Genomic DNA, 17,385 nt, shown 5'->3' with positions numbered 1-17,385 from the left:
CCCATCTACAGACCTGCTCCCACTTCCCTCATCTGCTCCTCAGTTGCCTGGCCTTCCCCGCCCACCTTTCCCCCTGCATTTTCTTCCTTCGTCAGTCACTCACTACATATTCCACTCTGCAACCTTCATTCTCTTGCCATCTCGTCAAATGTTTCATGTGCCTTTGCGTTCAAGCATCTTTTTTTTTTGACCTATGACCTGGCATCTGTTACCAGCTGGTTTTCAACCTCTGCCTGCACTGTTGGACTTTGGATTTGTTTACTGTTTGAACTACCTTCCCAGTTTTGACCTCTACCCTTGTATCCTCTCTTCACCAGCCCTGACAAAGTCAAATCTACTCAACTTGCGTTTTACTCCACGTCTTCCCCTGGATGCATGTGTCCTCCCCTGCCGGTATGTTGGTTCTGTGTGTTGAGTGTCGTCTTTAAATCACATGTGTTACTGTTTTGGATTTGCTTTACTTACTTTCCTGGCAGCCATGGCTTTTTTTTCATGGCATGTCTGTTAAATCCCGTCTCAAAACTCATTTTCATATGAAGTCATTCCCATACTTGTACCCTTGTTTTTAGGCCAATTCCTATTTTTTTTCTTTAAATCAAATCACTGTTTGAATATATTATTTATTCAATTTTAGTTTGTTTGTTTTGGTAATTTTGTGTGTATTGCAAAAGAATTGTAAATAAAGATTATTATCAATATAATCCAATGATGCCTTTGCAGGTGAACATTGTGTTACATTTAGAGTAAAATCACTTTGACAATAATAAACGTAGCTCTCAAACATGCTTTTGCCAACTGTACAGTTTATTGAAATGAATATGGTCTTCTTCTTTTAAAAATATAACCTTCCTTTAGAACTTGCAACACCTGTAGGATGCCTTTGCTGCACAATAAAAGTTCAAAGATTTGAGAGTAACCCACACACTACAAGCGTACAGACCTATTCTGTAGCCTTAATATTCCCTATAAAAGCTCCTCATAAATTACACAATAGCAATAATCAGCCTCATCTCCTGATTTTGACACAGTTTTTGGGGGATCTGACGGGATGGAGGAGGTGACTTGTCTTTTAGTTATCTCAGTTCATAAATAATGCACCGATTCTCATACATGTGAATGATGTAATGGTTTAAATCTGCTGCTGATTTGGCGTACATCTCTGACTTGCCGCCCTGCGCCATGTGCTCGGTCGCCGGTTGCCAAACGATAAGAGGATAATCCAGTTTTTGGGAGGAAAAAACACAAGAGTGAGTATTTATAAACGGATTAGCTTTCTATGACTGAAAATGTATCTGATGCAAAAAGCTAGAAGCAGATTTCCTCCGGCTAGTTATAGTAAAAGGCAGGTGGAGCGGTGCGCTTTGGGGATGAGAGGGAGGAGAGCATCCCTCACCGTTGTTCTTGCTGAACGCGTGGGTAAAGTTGCTTGTCTGGGCTGTGTTAGTGGATCGGACCGCTGGTGTGTGTGTGTGAGAGAGAGAGAGAGAAAGAGAGAGAGAAGGAAAAACAGGGGGGAGAGACTGGATGTGGTCTGGTACGACAGCCCTGTGAAAGGTCTCACAAGTACCTCAGTCTGTCAGACCAACACCGCGCGTCCAAGCGAGGTGGAGAGAGAAAAAACACACACAGGAGGGAGGCAGCAGAGGCAGACAATGCGGTTTTGAGATGCGTTTAATCCTCCGTACAATTTACACCCACATCCACGCAAAGATGCTGCGGAGAAGATGTGGGGGAAGAATTCCTCGTGATTTGGCTGTTTTTTCTGTATCTCTATAATCGCACTGAACCAATTCCTCTACGTTTTGACTGAGAACAGAAATAGAGATGAAATTTCCAATAGAAAACCCGAGGAAACAAGTTAACTGGGACCCTGAACAAGGTTGGTAAATGATGCTTTTTTTTTTTATTGTCCGACAACTTCAGATATATATATGTGTTTTTAATAGTACTCCTAATCTCATTCATCTCATGGAGATACCTGACACACAATAAATCACACCAGGCTCCGTTTTTCACAACCTTGAACAGTTTTGGACGGCTTCCTATTCATTATTTTCTTTATTTGACTTCCTCTGTATCTATTCTATGAAAAGGAACCCAAGACAAAGCGGTTTGGGGGGGTGGGTGTATTTCTTTATTCTCCACCCTTGTGCTCAGATGCACAAGGCATCGCTGCTGGGAGCGGAGCCTCAGCCTCTTCAAGGTGGCAGGAATGATCAGTGGGAAACAGGAAAAGACGTCAAAATAAATGCATGTAAAGTTGTTGCATAGAAAAAATAATAATAATGTTCGGGAAAAAATATCTGAAAAATTCCACGCTATAAATATCAGATAAGCGTAATTTTTGAGAGACATGGCTGGAATATAACTATTTTACAAAATAAAGGCCATGACTCCTCCTCCATGGCATCTAATGTGATTCTTATTATTCTGCTATTCTCCTTTGCAATTAAATGTTTCAATTTTATTTTTGAGATAAATACAGATAGACTGATCAACTGTCTACGTTTTGCAACTACCACGTTAATTGTTTTATTTTGAAATTAGTTATCACCGGAAGTTCCTGGCCTTTCTGTGCTACTGAGTCTGATTTGACGCTTGGTTTTGAGGCTCAGCTGGTGATTTAAACGCCTACAACCTGTCTAGTGCCACAGGGAATAACCGGGCCAATAGCCGACCTGAGCCAACCCAAAATCTGCCCTCGTGTTTACTATCACTACATTTGGCTTGTATTTAGTCCACTAGTGGGTAAATAAGGCTTTTGTGCACGTGAGATGCAGCTGACACGCTGATATGTTGACAAGCTGAGTGTTTTATGTGTCCCACCACAACTGTGCCCCAATAGTTTGGTAAATGACTAATGCAACATTTCGTCATCATCATAAAAATCCTCATCATTACTTACACATTTACTTTCTTTCTGTGGCTGAACTGCAGAGCATCTCTTCGATAAACCTGAGTCTCCGGAGAATGTTTCTTCCTCTTCTTTGGCCAGACAATCTGGAGACAGAGAGCAAGGGCTTAAGGAGACCGTGTCAGATAGCATCAGATAAAAAGCACTACTTTCCACTCAGGCCAAATTTCATTTACAAAAATCAATATGAAGCAAATGTAGGGTAGGTTGAAAAGGATTTTAGTTGAATGTCACACAGCCTCAGAAATTATCACAGTTTTGGTTTTGCCTCTGTGGTTTAGATAAAGACTCATAACCTTTTACTTCCATTTCATCACTGATTGCCACTTAGTTGTACTAAGGTCCAGTTTTCTGGACTGCCCTGCAGTGTATATCTGCCCTGGTGAATAGAGCTGATTTATTCAATTTCGCTCACAAGATAAAATGAGAAGCAATTAATCAATTATTAGTCTTAATTAGTCTTAAAAAGACTAGCCAAGGGTCTGTCCAAAATTTTAATGAATTTACCAATAAATGTTCTGCATCCCTCAAAATGACCAGCATCAAGAACAGCATCAAATATTGATGTATTGTCATTGTCTGTCAGCTGCTTCACCTCTCAGTCTTAATTTTCTAATTCATCTCATGTTCTAAAAATAGCCAGCCACCGCCCTTAAAGGCATATACTGTAAATTGAAAGTGGCAGTTTTGCACCTTCCCAAGCTTGTGACACCACTTTGCTGTTATTGATTCACTCATGATACAAGGATTAGCTAACAAGATTCATAGCTCCTGGATCAGGGAATGACACAATTCCTGGACGTCCTTGACTCATCAGGGTGGGGTGTGTGCACGTGAGTGCGCAGACTTTACTTAGCATATCCCATAAATGATGCTATTCCATTAAGCGAAAGAGTGCTTCCCTCAAACAAGTCCATTTCTTATTCCTACCTTTCAGTGTTGCATCATTGTGGAAAACAAGCTCCGCCTCTGGCTCTGAGGAACGCAATGCTCTCCAATCTGAGAGAGGAGGGGGCGTCAGGGGTGAAGGCCGGGGCTTTGAATAGCTTACACAATGCTTTATAAACATTAAAGGAATCTACATTTGGCAGCCTCCTAGGTGCTGCCCATGACTTGGCTGACCTGCTCCAGCACACATGCATTTATTATAAAACCCATCCAGAAGCCTGTGACTGGAAGTGGCACTTATCCATCTCTTACAGTCTACTAATACTGTACGGGTACCGTCGCAAGTGGTGTTTTAATGTTTTTCTTACTTTTCCTTGTTGTGCATGTACATCCATGAAATATTCAACCAGTCATTTGATTATTGACCCAAATTCAGGATGTTTTTCTGGTTGCTCAGTCATTACAATAACCTACCGATGAGGTTTTCAGTAGCTGTGGAGCTTTGAGGCTCCTTTTCACAGAACAAATTTAGAACTCACATGAAATGCTCAGCATGGCAAGATGTTGAGATGACAGTGAGTCTCACCACAGTCTGGCCTTGACGCAGCTGCAGGCTGGATAACAGGTATTTTTTCTGATAGCTTTGACAGTCAGCTTTGTGAAAAGCCCTTTAATAGCTCAGAATAAAAGAAGGAAATCTAATTCCCCAAATGGGAGGTTATACGTTTTCAATGGTTGTAACAAGTTTTTGTTTATGGTGTCAGACAGTAGTGTTCAGAGTGCAGACCAGACGCACTCCATTATTGTCCAGGTCCAGGTCCAGAATTTTTGTTCTATTACTCAATCTGTCACATTTTTTCATATCTAGTCTGTAACAGATTCAGACAGAGTCTTCAGGCAAATTTTAAGAACAGTCTGTTAATTTCTGCTTGGCTAAAATCATCAGAATCACTTTCAGAAGACACAGAATGTACTATTTCTGTCTTGGCATCCTACAACTCAAAGCAACACAAAACAGAAATGAATCTATTCTGCTCTTTCCTAGTGGCGGTCCAAACCAACTTGGTCCCTCCCAAGAAGGTCCAGTCGGGCATGGCGAAGTCGAGTCTAGTCCAGGCCAGTGTGGCCACCATGCAGAACCCCATGGGCTGTGACCCTAAGACCAGTGGCCACTGTCCACTGCCACGGCTGTCCATCTCCTCCCGCTCTGCCAGTGTGGTGGCCAGCATGGACGCCAGCTACGACGGCTTGGCAGTGGCACTCCACTCAGTTATGAAGTGGAAGACAGTGCTGGCGGTGTTCATCGTGGTCGTTCTTTACCTGGTTTGCGGAGGTCTGGCGTTCAGGGCACTGGAGCAGCCATTTGAGAGCATCCAGAAAACCAGCATCACTCTGGAGAAGGCTTCTTTCCTGGAGAGACACCCCTGTGTTACCCCTGATGAGCTGGAGGCACTCATCAAGGTGAGTGATTGAGAGTGGAGATGAGACTTTGGAGTTTCAGACAAAGTGACACATGGTGAGAAATTTCTCCTGCCAGCCGCTCAGACGGCCTTGGAATAGTACATTAAATTTGCTGAACTATTCATCACCAACAGATTAGTTTGAAACAGGACAGGAAGATAAGAAAAACTTAATGAAAATGATCTGTTAAATAATCCTGAGTGTCACTGAATTTGATTGGTAGATAAGAAGAAGAAAGTCAGAGGACTAACCTTCATACCAGCAGTTTTTTAGATGGTGATTGCTATCAGGGGTAATCAGGGGTTGTCAGGGTAATTAATTCTGCTTTCATTAGCTTGTCACATGATCTCGAAAAGCTTGGGTGCTGCTTCCTTTCAGGTCCAGATTGTCCTTCACCAGATGATGCCTTTAATTCTAGTGTCCAGCGACAGATAGCAGCTGCTGCAGATTGTTTTTTTGCTCATGTCCACATAAACGTTGTTATGTAACAACATGTATCATGTTTGTTTTAATCATTAACAACGTATTTCAAGAAGCTGTAATGGATATTTTAATACTAACAGTGTATGAAATGACGACATGAAACAGCTCACTCGTAGTGATGAACAGTATGGAGACTTATCACAGAGACAATCTGGAGCTTCCCTTTGCTGTACGGAGCTTTAGATTGAGAGTTTCAGCTCATTGTTTAGCTGTCAGGCCCACAACTTTATTGTTTTGGTTCACAATCACCGCTTTCATTCAGTCATTTTGGTTGCAGCAGGCAGCCATTTAAGCTTTAAGCCTACCGCACACTACCTGCTGAGGGCAAATAGCAGACAGACACAGTTAGCTGCTACCTGGTGAATATCCATCCATATCCATCCATTGTCTATAACACGTATCCATAATTGATTGATTAAGTGATTGACAGGGCCCTGGTGAATATATTAGAGCATTTAACAGCTAAAGAACCCCAGGAGTTGGTAGACCAATAACAGAGCTAAAAGGAGAATATTGGACTTACATTTGCCAAGTTGCCAGAAATATGTCTCCAAATGATAACGACATGCTGTTGAAGGCTCAGAAAAAGCTAGCAAGTGGACTTTTTAGTTGACACCATTTTATCACATTTACTCTTTCCAAGGTCAAGAATGAACTTCCATGCTCAAACCATTAATGGCTGCTTGTTTTTTCCTCATAAATTAGTATTTATAGCTTCAGTCATCATAATTAGATTGTATAAGCACTTACTTTGAGCAGTTTAGATGTTGTTGCTGTGGAGACAGAAGCTTGAGAATCATCTTTTTAGATCTTCAGCTTCAGTTCTGCCTACTCTAATCCGACTCAGCCTCTCTGCTATTGTGAAATACCCAGTTTGATGTTTACTATAGATAAGCGTCCGTACCTGTTGCTTTCATTTTTTTCTGAATTTTATCAAATGACAAATTCTAGTATCTGTAAATCTTTGCTGAGATTGTTACTACTAAGCACCTCTATTTAGGCACACTTAGCACCTAAATATGTACGTGAGTGGGTTTGTTGGATTTGTCCACTCGCGAAATCAAGGGCACCTGGTCGAGGGTTTATGTGTTACATTGAACTCAGTCACAACATTTCCAGTTAGTAAGATCATTAGGTGTCTTCTGTCCTGCTATTCTCTGCCCCCAGTTGATGACAGTTGATAAGTAAATATCATCAGCAGGAAGCACAATAATACATCCAGGGTCGCCTCAGAGACACTTCACATCTCTTGTGTGCTCATAGGTGCAGTTTTATGTAACATAATGGCCCTAAGATGTTGATCCTCATAGGGAATAAGCTCAGTCACTGCCACCTTTTGTTGTGTCTTCACTTCATATGTAAACAAATGGTGATAGTAGAAAGCCTACATCTGTAGGTCCAGTGTGTAAAACCTAAATGTTTTGTTACAGTATCACAATGAGTTCTTTTGAGAACTAGATTTAGTGACTGAGTTGTATCTGAATGCCTTGTACCTTCAATAATAAATGTAGTAGTACAGTATGAAATTCCAGAGCAAGGATTCAACAACACCCACACATTTTAAATAAGGAAACTAGCTCACGGCCACAACAGCAAATTCTGTCTTAACCCATCTCTTCTGTCAAAATCCTGTGTGATATGTCTCATATTTTATTAAGAGATGCAGTGAAAGTGAGTGTTTTGAATGAGCCAAGAAGATTCAGGAAATGAATGACTCTCTGGTACTTAAGATACATGACACTCTATCAAAGTGTGTCTAACCATAATATCATTTTGATCATATATGAACCTGGACAAAATGGCCAGTTGTTAAAAACATTGACATCTGACTGTGACATACAGTACATTCAAGCTGACCTGAAACATGCTGTCAATGTAATGTTCCACATTTTACCAATACGGCTTGTAAAGTTTTTATTATCAACCAATATCAATGTGAACTGGACCAGACAACAAGCGTGGAAAAAAAATTCCCATCATATCACGACTTAACTGTGCATTTTACAGTGTCTTTTTACAGTGTCAGCCAAACACAAGGTCTTGCAATGCTTCACGCAGCTCTCTGACATTACACCCAGAATTACAGGTCGAGATTTAAGGTCACTATATCAAGCTGACATGTACAACTGGAAGCGGGATTGGAAAATGATTTGAGATGTGTTGGCGTGCCGTTGGCTGTGTGGAAAGTTTGATTTGTGAGGGAGCTTGGTGATAGAAAAATGTGGGACTACGATCAGTCAAATACACCTTTGCAGAGGATGTTTACAAGGAAAAGAGAGGGACATTCAAGGGTGCACTATCAAGGGAGATTTTCTTTGGAGAGTAAAGACCAAATCTCAAATCCCTTTTATTAACAGGAGTACCTAATTAGCAGCATGATATGTAAATACAGTAGCTCATGCAAATAGTCAAGAATCTTTTTGGAATAATTTGCTTTCCATGTTTTTATCATGTAGTCTAAGAATGATAAACACAAGATTAACATTAGCACCAAAGTGGGGTCTTCTTATTCTCTTCAACTTGAAATAACCCCAAAGAGAGAACCTACCACACAGCATTTGGAGTGCTCCACTTTTCGCTAGAGTGGCTTCATTTGACCAACACTGCCCCAGTGAATATTGGGCTGCCTATCTGTCTCTCCTTCTCCACACCCACCTCTGTCCTTCTATTCTTTTTTCAGATAAGCATCCTTTTCACTTCTCCTCCCCATGCAATGCTCAACTTTTAAGCCACAAAAACGCTATTTAGAGTTTGTACAAAAAGAAATCAATGACAGTATTTCCTAAGGAGATGTGTGGAATAAAAACCTCTTGCATGGTGCCTGGGGTCCGGAGGGAATCAATTATTCATTGCACAGGCCAGCAGTCACAAACCTCCTGATGCAAAGCAGCAGTGCTAGTGGCAGCAGCTGAATCACAGACAAGGCTGTGTCCTGTACAAATGATCTGATTCACATACATGAGATAACATATGACAGCATGTCTCACCAGGAACTGATGGCTAAGGAGTTATTTGCCAGTATGAAATTTCCCACAACTTGTAAGACTAATTTAATGTATCAAAAGAATAATTTAACCTATTGAAAGAATTAGATGAGAAGATCAATACCACTCTGATATCTATACAGTAAACATACAAAACTGCCATTAGCAGCTGTTTAGCAAAGCTTAGCTCAAAGACTGAAAACACGGGAAAACAGCAGCTCTGTCTGATTTCCCTGATCGAAATGTGCATTTCAAGACGTTTGGAGAACAAGTATTCGACAACAATAGCATCTGCAGTGGCATAAAAGTTCTGTCAAGCAGTAATACATGAGAATCAGATTAAATTCTGCAATAAATGATCCAAGCTGCCTTGCCAGGCTCCAGGTTACGTGTTTGTGAGACAGCCACAACAGCAAGAAGCGTTTGTTTAAAAACAACAAACATGATGCTAGGCTTCAGCAAGAGTTTTAACTACGTTATATGGTTTGTTGATCTGATTGGTTGAAGTTGGCCTGTATCAGACGGTGATGGACAGATGGTTCATCCAATGACTTGCCAAGTATATTTTTTTTAAAAAACGTTCCTGCCCTTTCCTGCACTTTCTATGGACGTCTTCCCAGATGGTTCTGTGGAACAAACCATCTGGCGCGTCAGGTTACTCCTCTTTGCTCTCTCTCCTTTGTATTCACTGCTTGCCCATTTCTCTGTGACTCTGCACTTGTCTCTGCTGCTTATGTGTATCAAAAATAATTCATAAAACTTATACACGCCTTCTTTATTTCATATTTGTGTTTGAGTTTGCATTTTGGATTTGTCTCAAACAGTACATAAATGTAAGCAAACTGTGCGTTATAAAATATATATACAATAATACCATATTATTCCACTGTAATTATTCTAGGTGGTTGTGTTGTTGTTAAATTGAGCCTATAGGTTGAGTTCCACTGTAATCACCAAATCCTGAAATGATCCTATCCTGAACATAGTGGGCAGTACCTGGTCTTCCTCTCTCATCTCTATCTTCATCACCTTCTCTTTATCTTAGCTTGCCTTGTCCTGTGTCCCTTTTCATCCCAAAATTGATCTTTGATTGACGTCTTTTCATTTTTGTCTGTAAATAGTACCAGCCTCCGCTAGGATAATCTTTCAGTAAAAATAAAAATATATACGGGCTCCTCATCTTAACATGAATTTCAACCCTTTACACAACTGAATTGAAAGAAAAGCATTTCAAGTTTTGTTAAAAGTCTATTAGTCTGACATTGGATGGATGGATTTAACGTTATGTCTGCATCATGATGGATGGCGTCTATTTAATGTAGCTTGACCACACACAGGCAGGTTTTGTTACTTCTGACAGAGCCTGGCCAGCTGTCCAGACATGAGTGGTATCAATCTTTTCAACTAACCAGCAAAAAGTGAATGAGTACATTTCCCATCGTGTGAAACAATCACTTTAAATCAGGGGATATAATATTGATTTATCACTCTAACTGGTAATGATGGTACTTCAAGCCTAAACATTGAGTAATGAATATCATGCTATGTGTGAAGCTCACACAGACAAATGACAGGTTTTTTTTCTTCTGCTGTCTCAAGAAAAGGCCCTCAGGACATGCTTCTTCACAAGTACCCCATAACAGAGTCTGTCTGGTCTTCTAACGGGTTCCGTTATCGGCCTGTTCGTGTTGTGTCACGCCTGTCACTCAGACTCTGTGGCCACACAGCAGTGGTGACTCACTGTTGTCAAACTGTTTGGCAGAGGAGTTGACAGAAAAACGGCAACTTACGCGTATACGTACAATTCGTGTGTATGTGAAAAATGGAAGAAAATGATGTAAAGGTTTGTGTTGGCTTTACGTGTGTGAGTATGTGTCCGCGCACTCTCTGTTGACCTCCTCATGTCTGCTCCTGTATCAGTGCTGTCCACCCACTTACTGTGTGCCCACAAAGACAGCAGACCTAATTGGCTCTCCCAGCGCCTTTGGGATGACTCACACTTTGGCACGATGTGAAGCCGCTCTCTTATTGACACCAGTCAAGCTTCATTTATTGATGAGTCACTTATCTCCAAATAAACTATTACAAACACTGAGCTACCTGCAGTTAAACTGCATGAGGACACACAGTCGACAGCAAAAAAAATTTTCTTATAACCTGCATTACATGATTTTCCGTTGTTAGGCCTCTTTGTCAAAACGGCACAATGACCAATGATGAATTGGCTGCAGGAAACTTGTAATGGAGCATTTTTCCAATGTGGTCACTATAGTTTCACTTAGGATAAGTAAAGGATCTGAGTATTATCAGTACTCATTTCAGTGGGTCAAAACTGTAAGACAATCACAAGAATTATGAATAAATAACAAACAAAAGCAAAAGCAGGCAGGATTTTGTTCAAGGTGCATGCAACTTCAACTCAGCCTTATCTGTGATTGACTCGAGTCTTGCTGTTTGGCAGTCTTTAGTGCAGCTTGAATGCTTTAGGGTGGCTGGAGTAAAGCAATGGATATTAGTGTAAGTGATGCAGAAGAGAGTGCTTGGCTCTGGCTCAGAGTGAGGGTGGGTGAAGGAGAGAGTGAAACACCATGCTGGTTGGATCACTGCCGTCACCTGCTGTGGGGTAGAGAGACACACTGAGAGGATAAAAATCTGCAGCGAGTTAGCCTGCTCTGTAATGATCCTGCCGTGTTGAAAATTAAAACACACATTAGCGAAGAGCCCACCATGATTGTGTGTCTGCAAGAATATCTGAGAGAGTCTGTGTGAAACAAAATCACCATTTGTTGTCCTAATTAATATGCTGCAACACAAATCAAAGTCACCATCCTCACGCCTCAAAAGGGCATGTGGAGAAGGAGGATTTTCCACATCTCTAATGCAGCATGAACTTGGCTGTGAAAAGGGTTAGAGATAAAAATAGATCTTCTCATAAAGTATTCAGACACATTGTTAGACTATTTATAGCTCTCCCTTGATGCCAGAATTGGGTTATTTGGGGTTTATTATCTAATTACTACTTTGATTTTACCCCTATAAATTAGCTGTGTGAAATAGCTTTACTGTAACTGGCTAATTTTAGATACAAAAAACAATCTCATTAAGGGGCCGCACTGATGGAGCTGAGGTAATCACATGCATGATTATGAGTAGGCATGTGCAGCGATGTGGATAAAAGTGGTCCTTCACTCTGTCTGCTTTGAAATGTATGTCACGAGAGTTGATACATATTTTATTAGATGGACCTGTATCTCACTAACAGCTTGCATGGATAGATTGGGGGTTGCTCTGAATGAAGAAGCTCTACAGTATACCTCATCAGGAATGATGGTAAATGCTGAAGCTATTTTTCTTCTGAATTCATTTGTCACGATGACTTTCATGGCTGCAGAACCAGTGTTTATTTGAGCCCAGCACCGAAAAAGAAATAAGAAAATTAATGAGTTACTTATGAAATGTCTATAAACAGGGAATTCAGAAAGAATACAGTAGATTAACTTCTCATTGCTACATAATGGAGCAGAGACAGAGATCGATGAGAATAATGATGCAGTAAGCACAGAGCATTGCGGCCTCTTAATGTTTTCCCCACACTAGACAAACTGGGGCTAAAAAAAAAGCTGTGGGACTGATGGAAAAGGCTGAAACGGAAGAAAAGGGAGGTAAAAGCCTTCCTGCTGCAAGTGAAAGTTTATGTAGTCAGTGTGAGTAAGAGTGCTGAGTGGAGGAACAGCTCTATGTGAAGAGCCAGACATGGAATGATAACAGATTTAGCACAAACTGCATATAGATATTATATGTTTTCATAGATTGACATTATAATGGCTGATTTTGATTTTAATGTACATGTTAAACCAGTGATGGTGTATTTGTGTGTAGTGTAGTGATTTTAGATTTTCTTATAGAATGTTTTGATTGCAGGAAATGTTATGCTTATTTTCCTAAATTCTTTACATCTTCAGGAAAATCACACTTTGGTTAAATTGATCACAATAGTGACAACATGTATAATGTGATGAGGGTTTGCAGGTAGACATGGCTTCATTTCAGGGGGTCACAAGCCAAAAAGGTTGGGAAAACTGCTCTGGATAACCAGCTGGGCTCTAAACTACATATAATTCAAAAGGAACTTATTTCCCTTCCCCCATTTTCACGATCTTCCCATCAACCTTTTTTCTCTTTTTCTCTTCTCTCTTGTATCAGGTAGCGTGACCTTCCAGGTTGATCTGGAGATATTCACACGCCATCCATCCTCAGTTATCTCACAAGTGTTATGCAATCAGTGACAGGGGTCACACACGGACACACATAACCAACACCTGTACACAGAAACACAGAAACATTGGCAGGAGGTGGGGGTTTATTACTCTCTTCAAGCCATCGGGGCTTATGACACGTGTTTGTTGTGTTGCCGTCTACTGAGCTGCACGCGATCGTGACCCTGAACTCTTCTTAGAATTATGATCAGTATGATTTATACAGTTTGCTCTTTCCAGCATGCTATAGATGCTGTGAGTGCAGGAGTGAGTCCTATTGGAGACACATCCTACAATTCAAGTTACTGGGACCTGGGCAGTGCCTTCTTCTTTGCTGGAACAGTCATCACAACCATAGGTAACATTTCAAATAATACACTCTTTAATGCTCTGATACCACTTAAATGTGCATTTGCATTTCCATATGTGTGTCTCATTATTCATTTCTAACATATTTTTGCTCAATTACCTTCAGCTTCAGTTTGTCCTTCCTAGTCACTACAGTGTGTAATGTTAAAACCTAAAGCAACTTAAAGCTCAGTCCATTTATATCAAATGCAATTTCATACCACGAGTAGAGACTTAATAATTTCTTACATTGTTATTATTTTTTTCTGCAAATTATCATTTCATTTATATATTTCACATAAGTCATTGATGTTACTATCTTCTTCATAATTACATAACTTATTTATGTATATAATATTGAACACTTTGGGGCTTCATAGAAATCCACCCAACCTGGCAACATTGCTCATGTGTAGCAAATTGTGTATATTGTAGCAAAATGTTCCAAAAACACGAGCTCATGAATACAACACTAATGGGCAATAATGCGTTTTTCAAAGGGCATTTAAATGCTTTACATGAGATTTGTCCTTTCAGTTTGTCAAAGGTGTTTTCTCATTACACATCTCTGTAAAGCTGTGTAAATCCTTCCCTCTTATTACTGCCCTCAGGTGAGTTTTACAAATCCCTTTGCCACTGTGAGATTGTGCTAAATGATGCAAAGCCCAAGCAGTGTGGGATTTAACAACCTGTGAAGATCAACATTATTGAGAATGCTGACAAAACAGACACTGCTGACGATTCGGTTGTATTTAGTGTCAAGGTCTCTCTGTGAGCTTTTTTCCCCCCCTTAAAACGCTTTCTTGCTTTTACAAGGCCAACATTAAAAATAGATGATTCAAAATTCTTTTCATTTGAAACTGAAAAGCCTGTCCCTGATTTACAATAGAAATATTTCCACTCATGAGCCAGAATTCAACATCAAAGCTAATACATTAAATTATTTATTTTCTCTTTATTAGCTGCATGTTCCTTCACTGAGTGAGAGGAAAAAACACAATGTCCCTGACCTGTTGTCGTGGTGTAGTCTAGAGATATAATTAACTATGCCATTTGCTAATACGTTGCTGAGCAGTGGCTTTCAGTAAATATGCTACAAATAGAATGCATGTCATGCTAATATTCTAGTCACAACAGGCTGAAATTGGTGGGGCACTGGGTAAAATATATTGTATGCTTTGCCCCTTGTCCTGCTGACTCCTTTGTTGTATCTCCGTAACTGTAGGGCCATAATTAACGCAATTTCCTCTAAGGGAAAACTAACTGCTGTCTTTCTAGGAACTTATTCATAACGCAGACCCTTGCCAGAGGAACTAATTGGCATTACATAAGACCTTCAATTGATTGTGTTGCATAAGAATGTCTTGGTTGTTTCACTCTTAATCCTCCACCTCCTCTGTTCCCTCCTCACCACGTCTTCTCAGCCTTCCTTCGCCTTAATGTCATGTTTCGTCACTCATTCATCCTCTTTTTCCTTTCCTCTCTCCTCTTCTGTGTATTCTCCTTTGTTTTGACAGGTTATGGGAACATAGCTCCCAGCACGGAGGGCGGGAAAATCTTCTGCATCCTTTATGCCATTTTTGGCATTCCTCTTTTTGGCTTCTTGTTGGCGGGGATTGGAGATCAGCTGGGGACCATCTTTGTGAAAAGCATATTGAGAGTTGAGAGGATCTTCAGGGTGAGTTGAGAAGTATCACAACATATTGCTTGTTCCTTGTTAATTTGTTGTAATGTGTTGCAGGTCTTAGTGATACTGTATGAGAATGAAAAGCTCCAATATGCAGTATTATTCCAAATATTCAGATGATCTTTTGTAATTGCTTGTTTTTGCTCTAATAGCATCTCCTATTTGGTTCTCTCAGCAAAAACACAAACAGATCAGCCAGACTAAGATCAGAGTGACGTCAACCATCCTGTTCATCCTGGCTGGCTGCATTGTTTTTGTCACCATCCCTGCTGTCATCTTTAAACACATCGAGGGCTGGACCACACTGGAAGCCATTTACTTTGTTGTGATCACTCTCACCACAGTAGGAATAGGAGACTATGTGGCAGGTAAAATTATGCAACAGATGGCTATTCTGTCATGATGTAGATGAGCATTTTGCAATTTATTTTGGATCACGCTGCTATTTTCCCTTTCCTCCAGGTGGAAACCGTAGGATCGACTACATGAAGTGGTACAAGCCTCTGGTGTGGTTCTGGATCTTGGTGGGTTTGGCGTACTTTGCAGCTGTCCTCAGCATGATTGGAGACTGGCTTCGAGTATTGTCTAAAAAGACTAAAGAGGAGGTAGGGCTCATTCAATTACACTGCTCACTATTACATTAGAGAGGTAGAAAATAAAAGGTCACTCAGCTGCTGCTTCCTCTGAACCATGTGTCTGCTCTCTTATTTTCCTTATTAGTTTTTAAAACTTAAACCTCGTCAAAAGCTTTTGTAGCAGGCTGCTATTGTTTCAAGTGTTCAAGATGTGCAACTCTTTCACCAGACAGAACAGACAGATGAGAAAATGAGTTATTGATACTCTTAGAGTACATGTCAGTTTATCATACTCGAGAGATTATCATGCGGTTTCATTTTTTATTTTGAAGGCCTTAAAAGCTTGGTTTACAAGATTACATGCAGTTTCACTCAACATTATTCAACCCTCATTGCAAATTAGGTGTATTGGCAAAATTCACAAACTTTCAGCTGTGTTCAATGAACACCTCGAACAACAACAACTGAAATAGTTCAACATAACTAATATTACAGTTGGTTTCTCCAAATTCAACACAACATGCCACTTTTAATGACTCTTGTAGTCTCAAAATTATTCAACCCCCTGAGTAGAATCCCAAATCAGATGTCTCACGCACGCCTGATGCAACTAATCAAGGGCCCTATTAGTTGCATCAGGTGTGCTTGAGATAGAGCACATCAAATATCTGGTTTGTTAAGTGCTCTCTTATTGTAAATGTTTGTAAATTTTGCCAATACACCTAATTTGCATAGGGGGTTGAATAATTTTCAACTGTATTTCTCTTTAGCTTTAAATATTAATCACCAAATAAGCAGAAATCAAAGTCTGGAGGTCCTTCATCAGGACTGTGTGGCTGTGGTGACATTTCTGCATACATAAGCACACAAATGTCACCACATTTTTATTCTAATGGGAGAGCACATTTTCCACCTCAAACCCTCCCCGGTCAAAGTCAAACCAGTGTAAAAGACGAAACTCTGTTATGTGAAATCAACAAAACTGTTCCAACTCAAGTGGACAGTTTTGCTATCAGTCAGGACCCCATCACTCATACTAAGAAGCTGATGGAGAAATTGGCTTTTAGGGTATTTAGGAAGCAATATTCTTCCCCATATGCTTTCCTCATCTGTCCCTAATATTTTCCTCTCACAGGTTGGCGAGTTTAAGGCTCATGCAGCTGAGTGGAAGGCAAATGTACGAGCTGAGTTCCGTGAAACGCGACGACGTCTGAGCGTTGAGATTCATGACAAGCTCCAGCGGGCCGCCACCATCCGCAGCATGGAGCGCCGTCAGCTTGGCCTGGAGCAGCGCGCTCACTCCCTGGACATGCTGTCTCCAGAGAAACGGGCCTTGTTCGCCAGCCTGGATGCTGGCCGCTTCAAGACTTCCTCCCAGGAGAGCATCGACACCAAGCTCAACAACCTGAGGCTGAAGGGGGCCTGTGAACCATATGACCATCAGGGGAGTGAGCAGGCGCAACAGACAGCGTCTTCCTCAGAGGAGAACCTCTTCAACCTGCGCTTCGGATCCCTCACCAAACTGGCCAGACGCAACAAAAACCGTGAACCACGCAGAAACATTCCTGAAGATGCACGACGGGCGAGCATAGGCATAAACAATGGCAGTGCCATGCTGGGCGAGGAAAGGACGGAAGAAGAAGATGGGGAGCCAGATGAGGAAAACGGAGAAGGGAAAGAGGGAAACACCAGCCTGACAAACCTGTCACAGTATGCAGTAGAGCGAAGCAAGTTGAATGGGTTCATACCAGTTCAAGCCAAAGATGAGGAGAACAATTAGGTGTTGAAT

The 17,385-nt window shown here is 40.9% G+C and overlaps 1 protein-coding gene across 1 annotated transcript; it reads left to right on the top strand.

The window, feature by feature from the left end:
* The first annotated feature begins 1,824 nt into the window (after positions 1-1,824).
* kcnk10b (potassium channel, subfamily K, member 10b) lies at positions 1,825-17,385 on the top strand. Its single transcript, XM_070842799.1, has 7 exons — positions 1,825-1,879; positions 4,848-5,263; positions 13,227-13,344; positions 14,852-15,012; positions 15,197-15,389; positions 15,484-15,626; positions 16,732-17,385. The coding sequence occupies exons 1-7, from the start codon at positions 1,825-1,827 to the stop codon at positions 17,374-17,376; spliced, it is 1,731 nt and encodes a 576-aa protein (XP_070698900.1). The 3' UTR covers positions 17,377-17,385.

Source organism: Pempheris klunzingeri, chromosome 13 (genome assembly GCF_042242105.1).
Source record: "Pempheris klunzingeri isolate RE-2024b chromosome 13, fPemKlu1.hap1, whole genome shotgun sequence".
NCBI classification, from domain to species: domain Eukaryota; kingdom Metazoa; phylum Chordata; class Actinopteri; order Acropomatiformes; family Pempheridae; genus Pempheris; species Pempheris klunzingeri.
Note: the sequence above shows the minus strand (reverse complement) of the source record. Positions and strands in the feature narration are given on the sequence as shown.

What these genes read in the sequence shown, in the direction of transcription:
- kcnk10b (XM_070842799.1), top strand. Translation starts at nt 1,825, where the DNA reads ATGAAATTTCCAATAGAAAACCCGAGGAAACAAGTTAACTGGGACCCT. An exon ending in AGCTGGAGGCACTCATCAAG is followed by an intron (nt 5,264 to 13,226) that starts GTGAGTGATTGA and finishes TGCTCTTTCCAG; the next exon opens with CATGCTATAGATGCTGTGAG. An exon ending in GAGTTGAGAGGATCTTCAGG is followed by an intron (nt 15,013 to 15,196) that starts GTGAGTTGAGAA and finishes TGGTTCTCTCAG; the next exon opens with CAAAAACACAAACAGATCAG.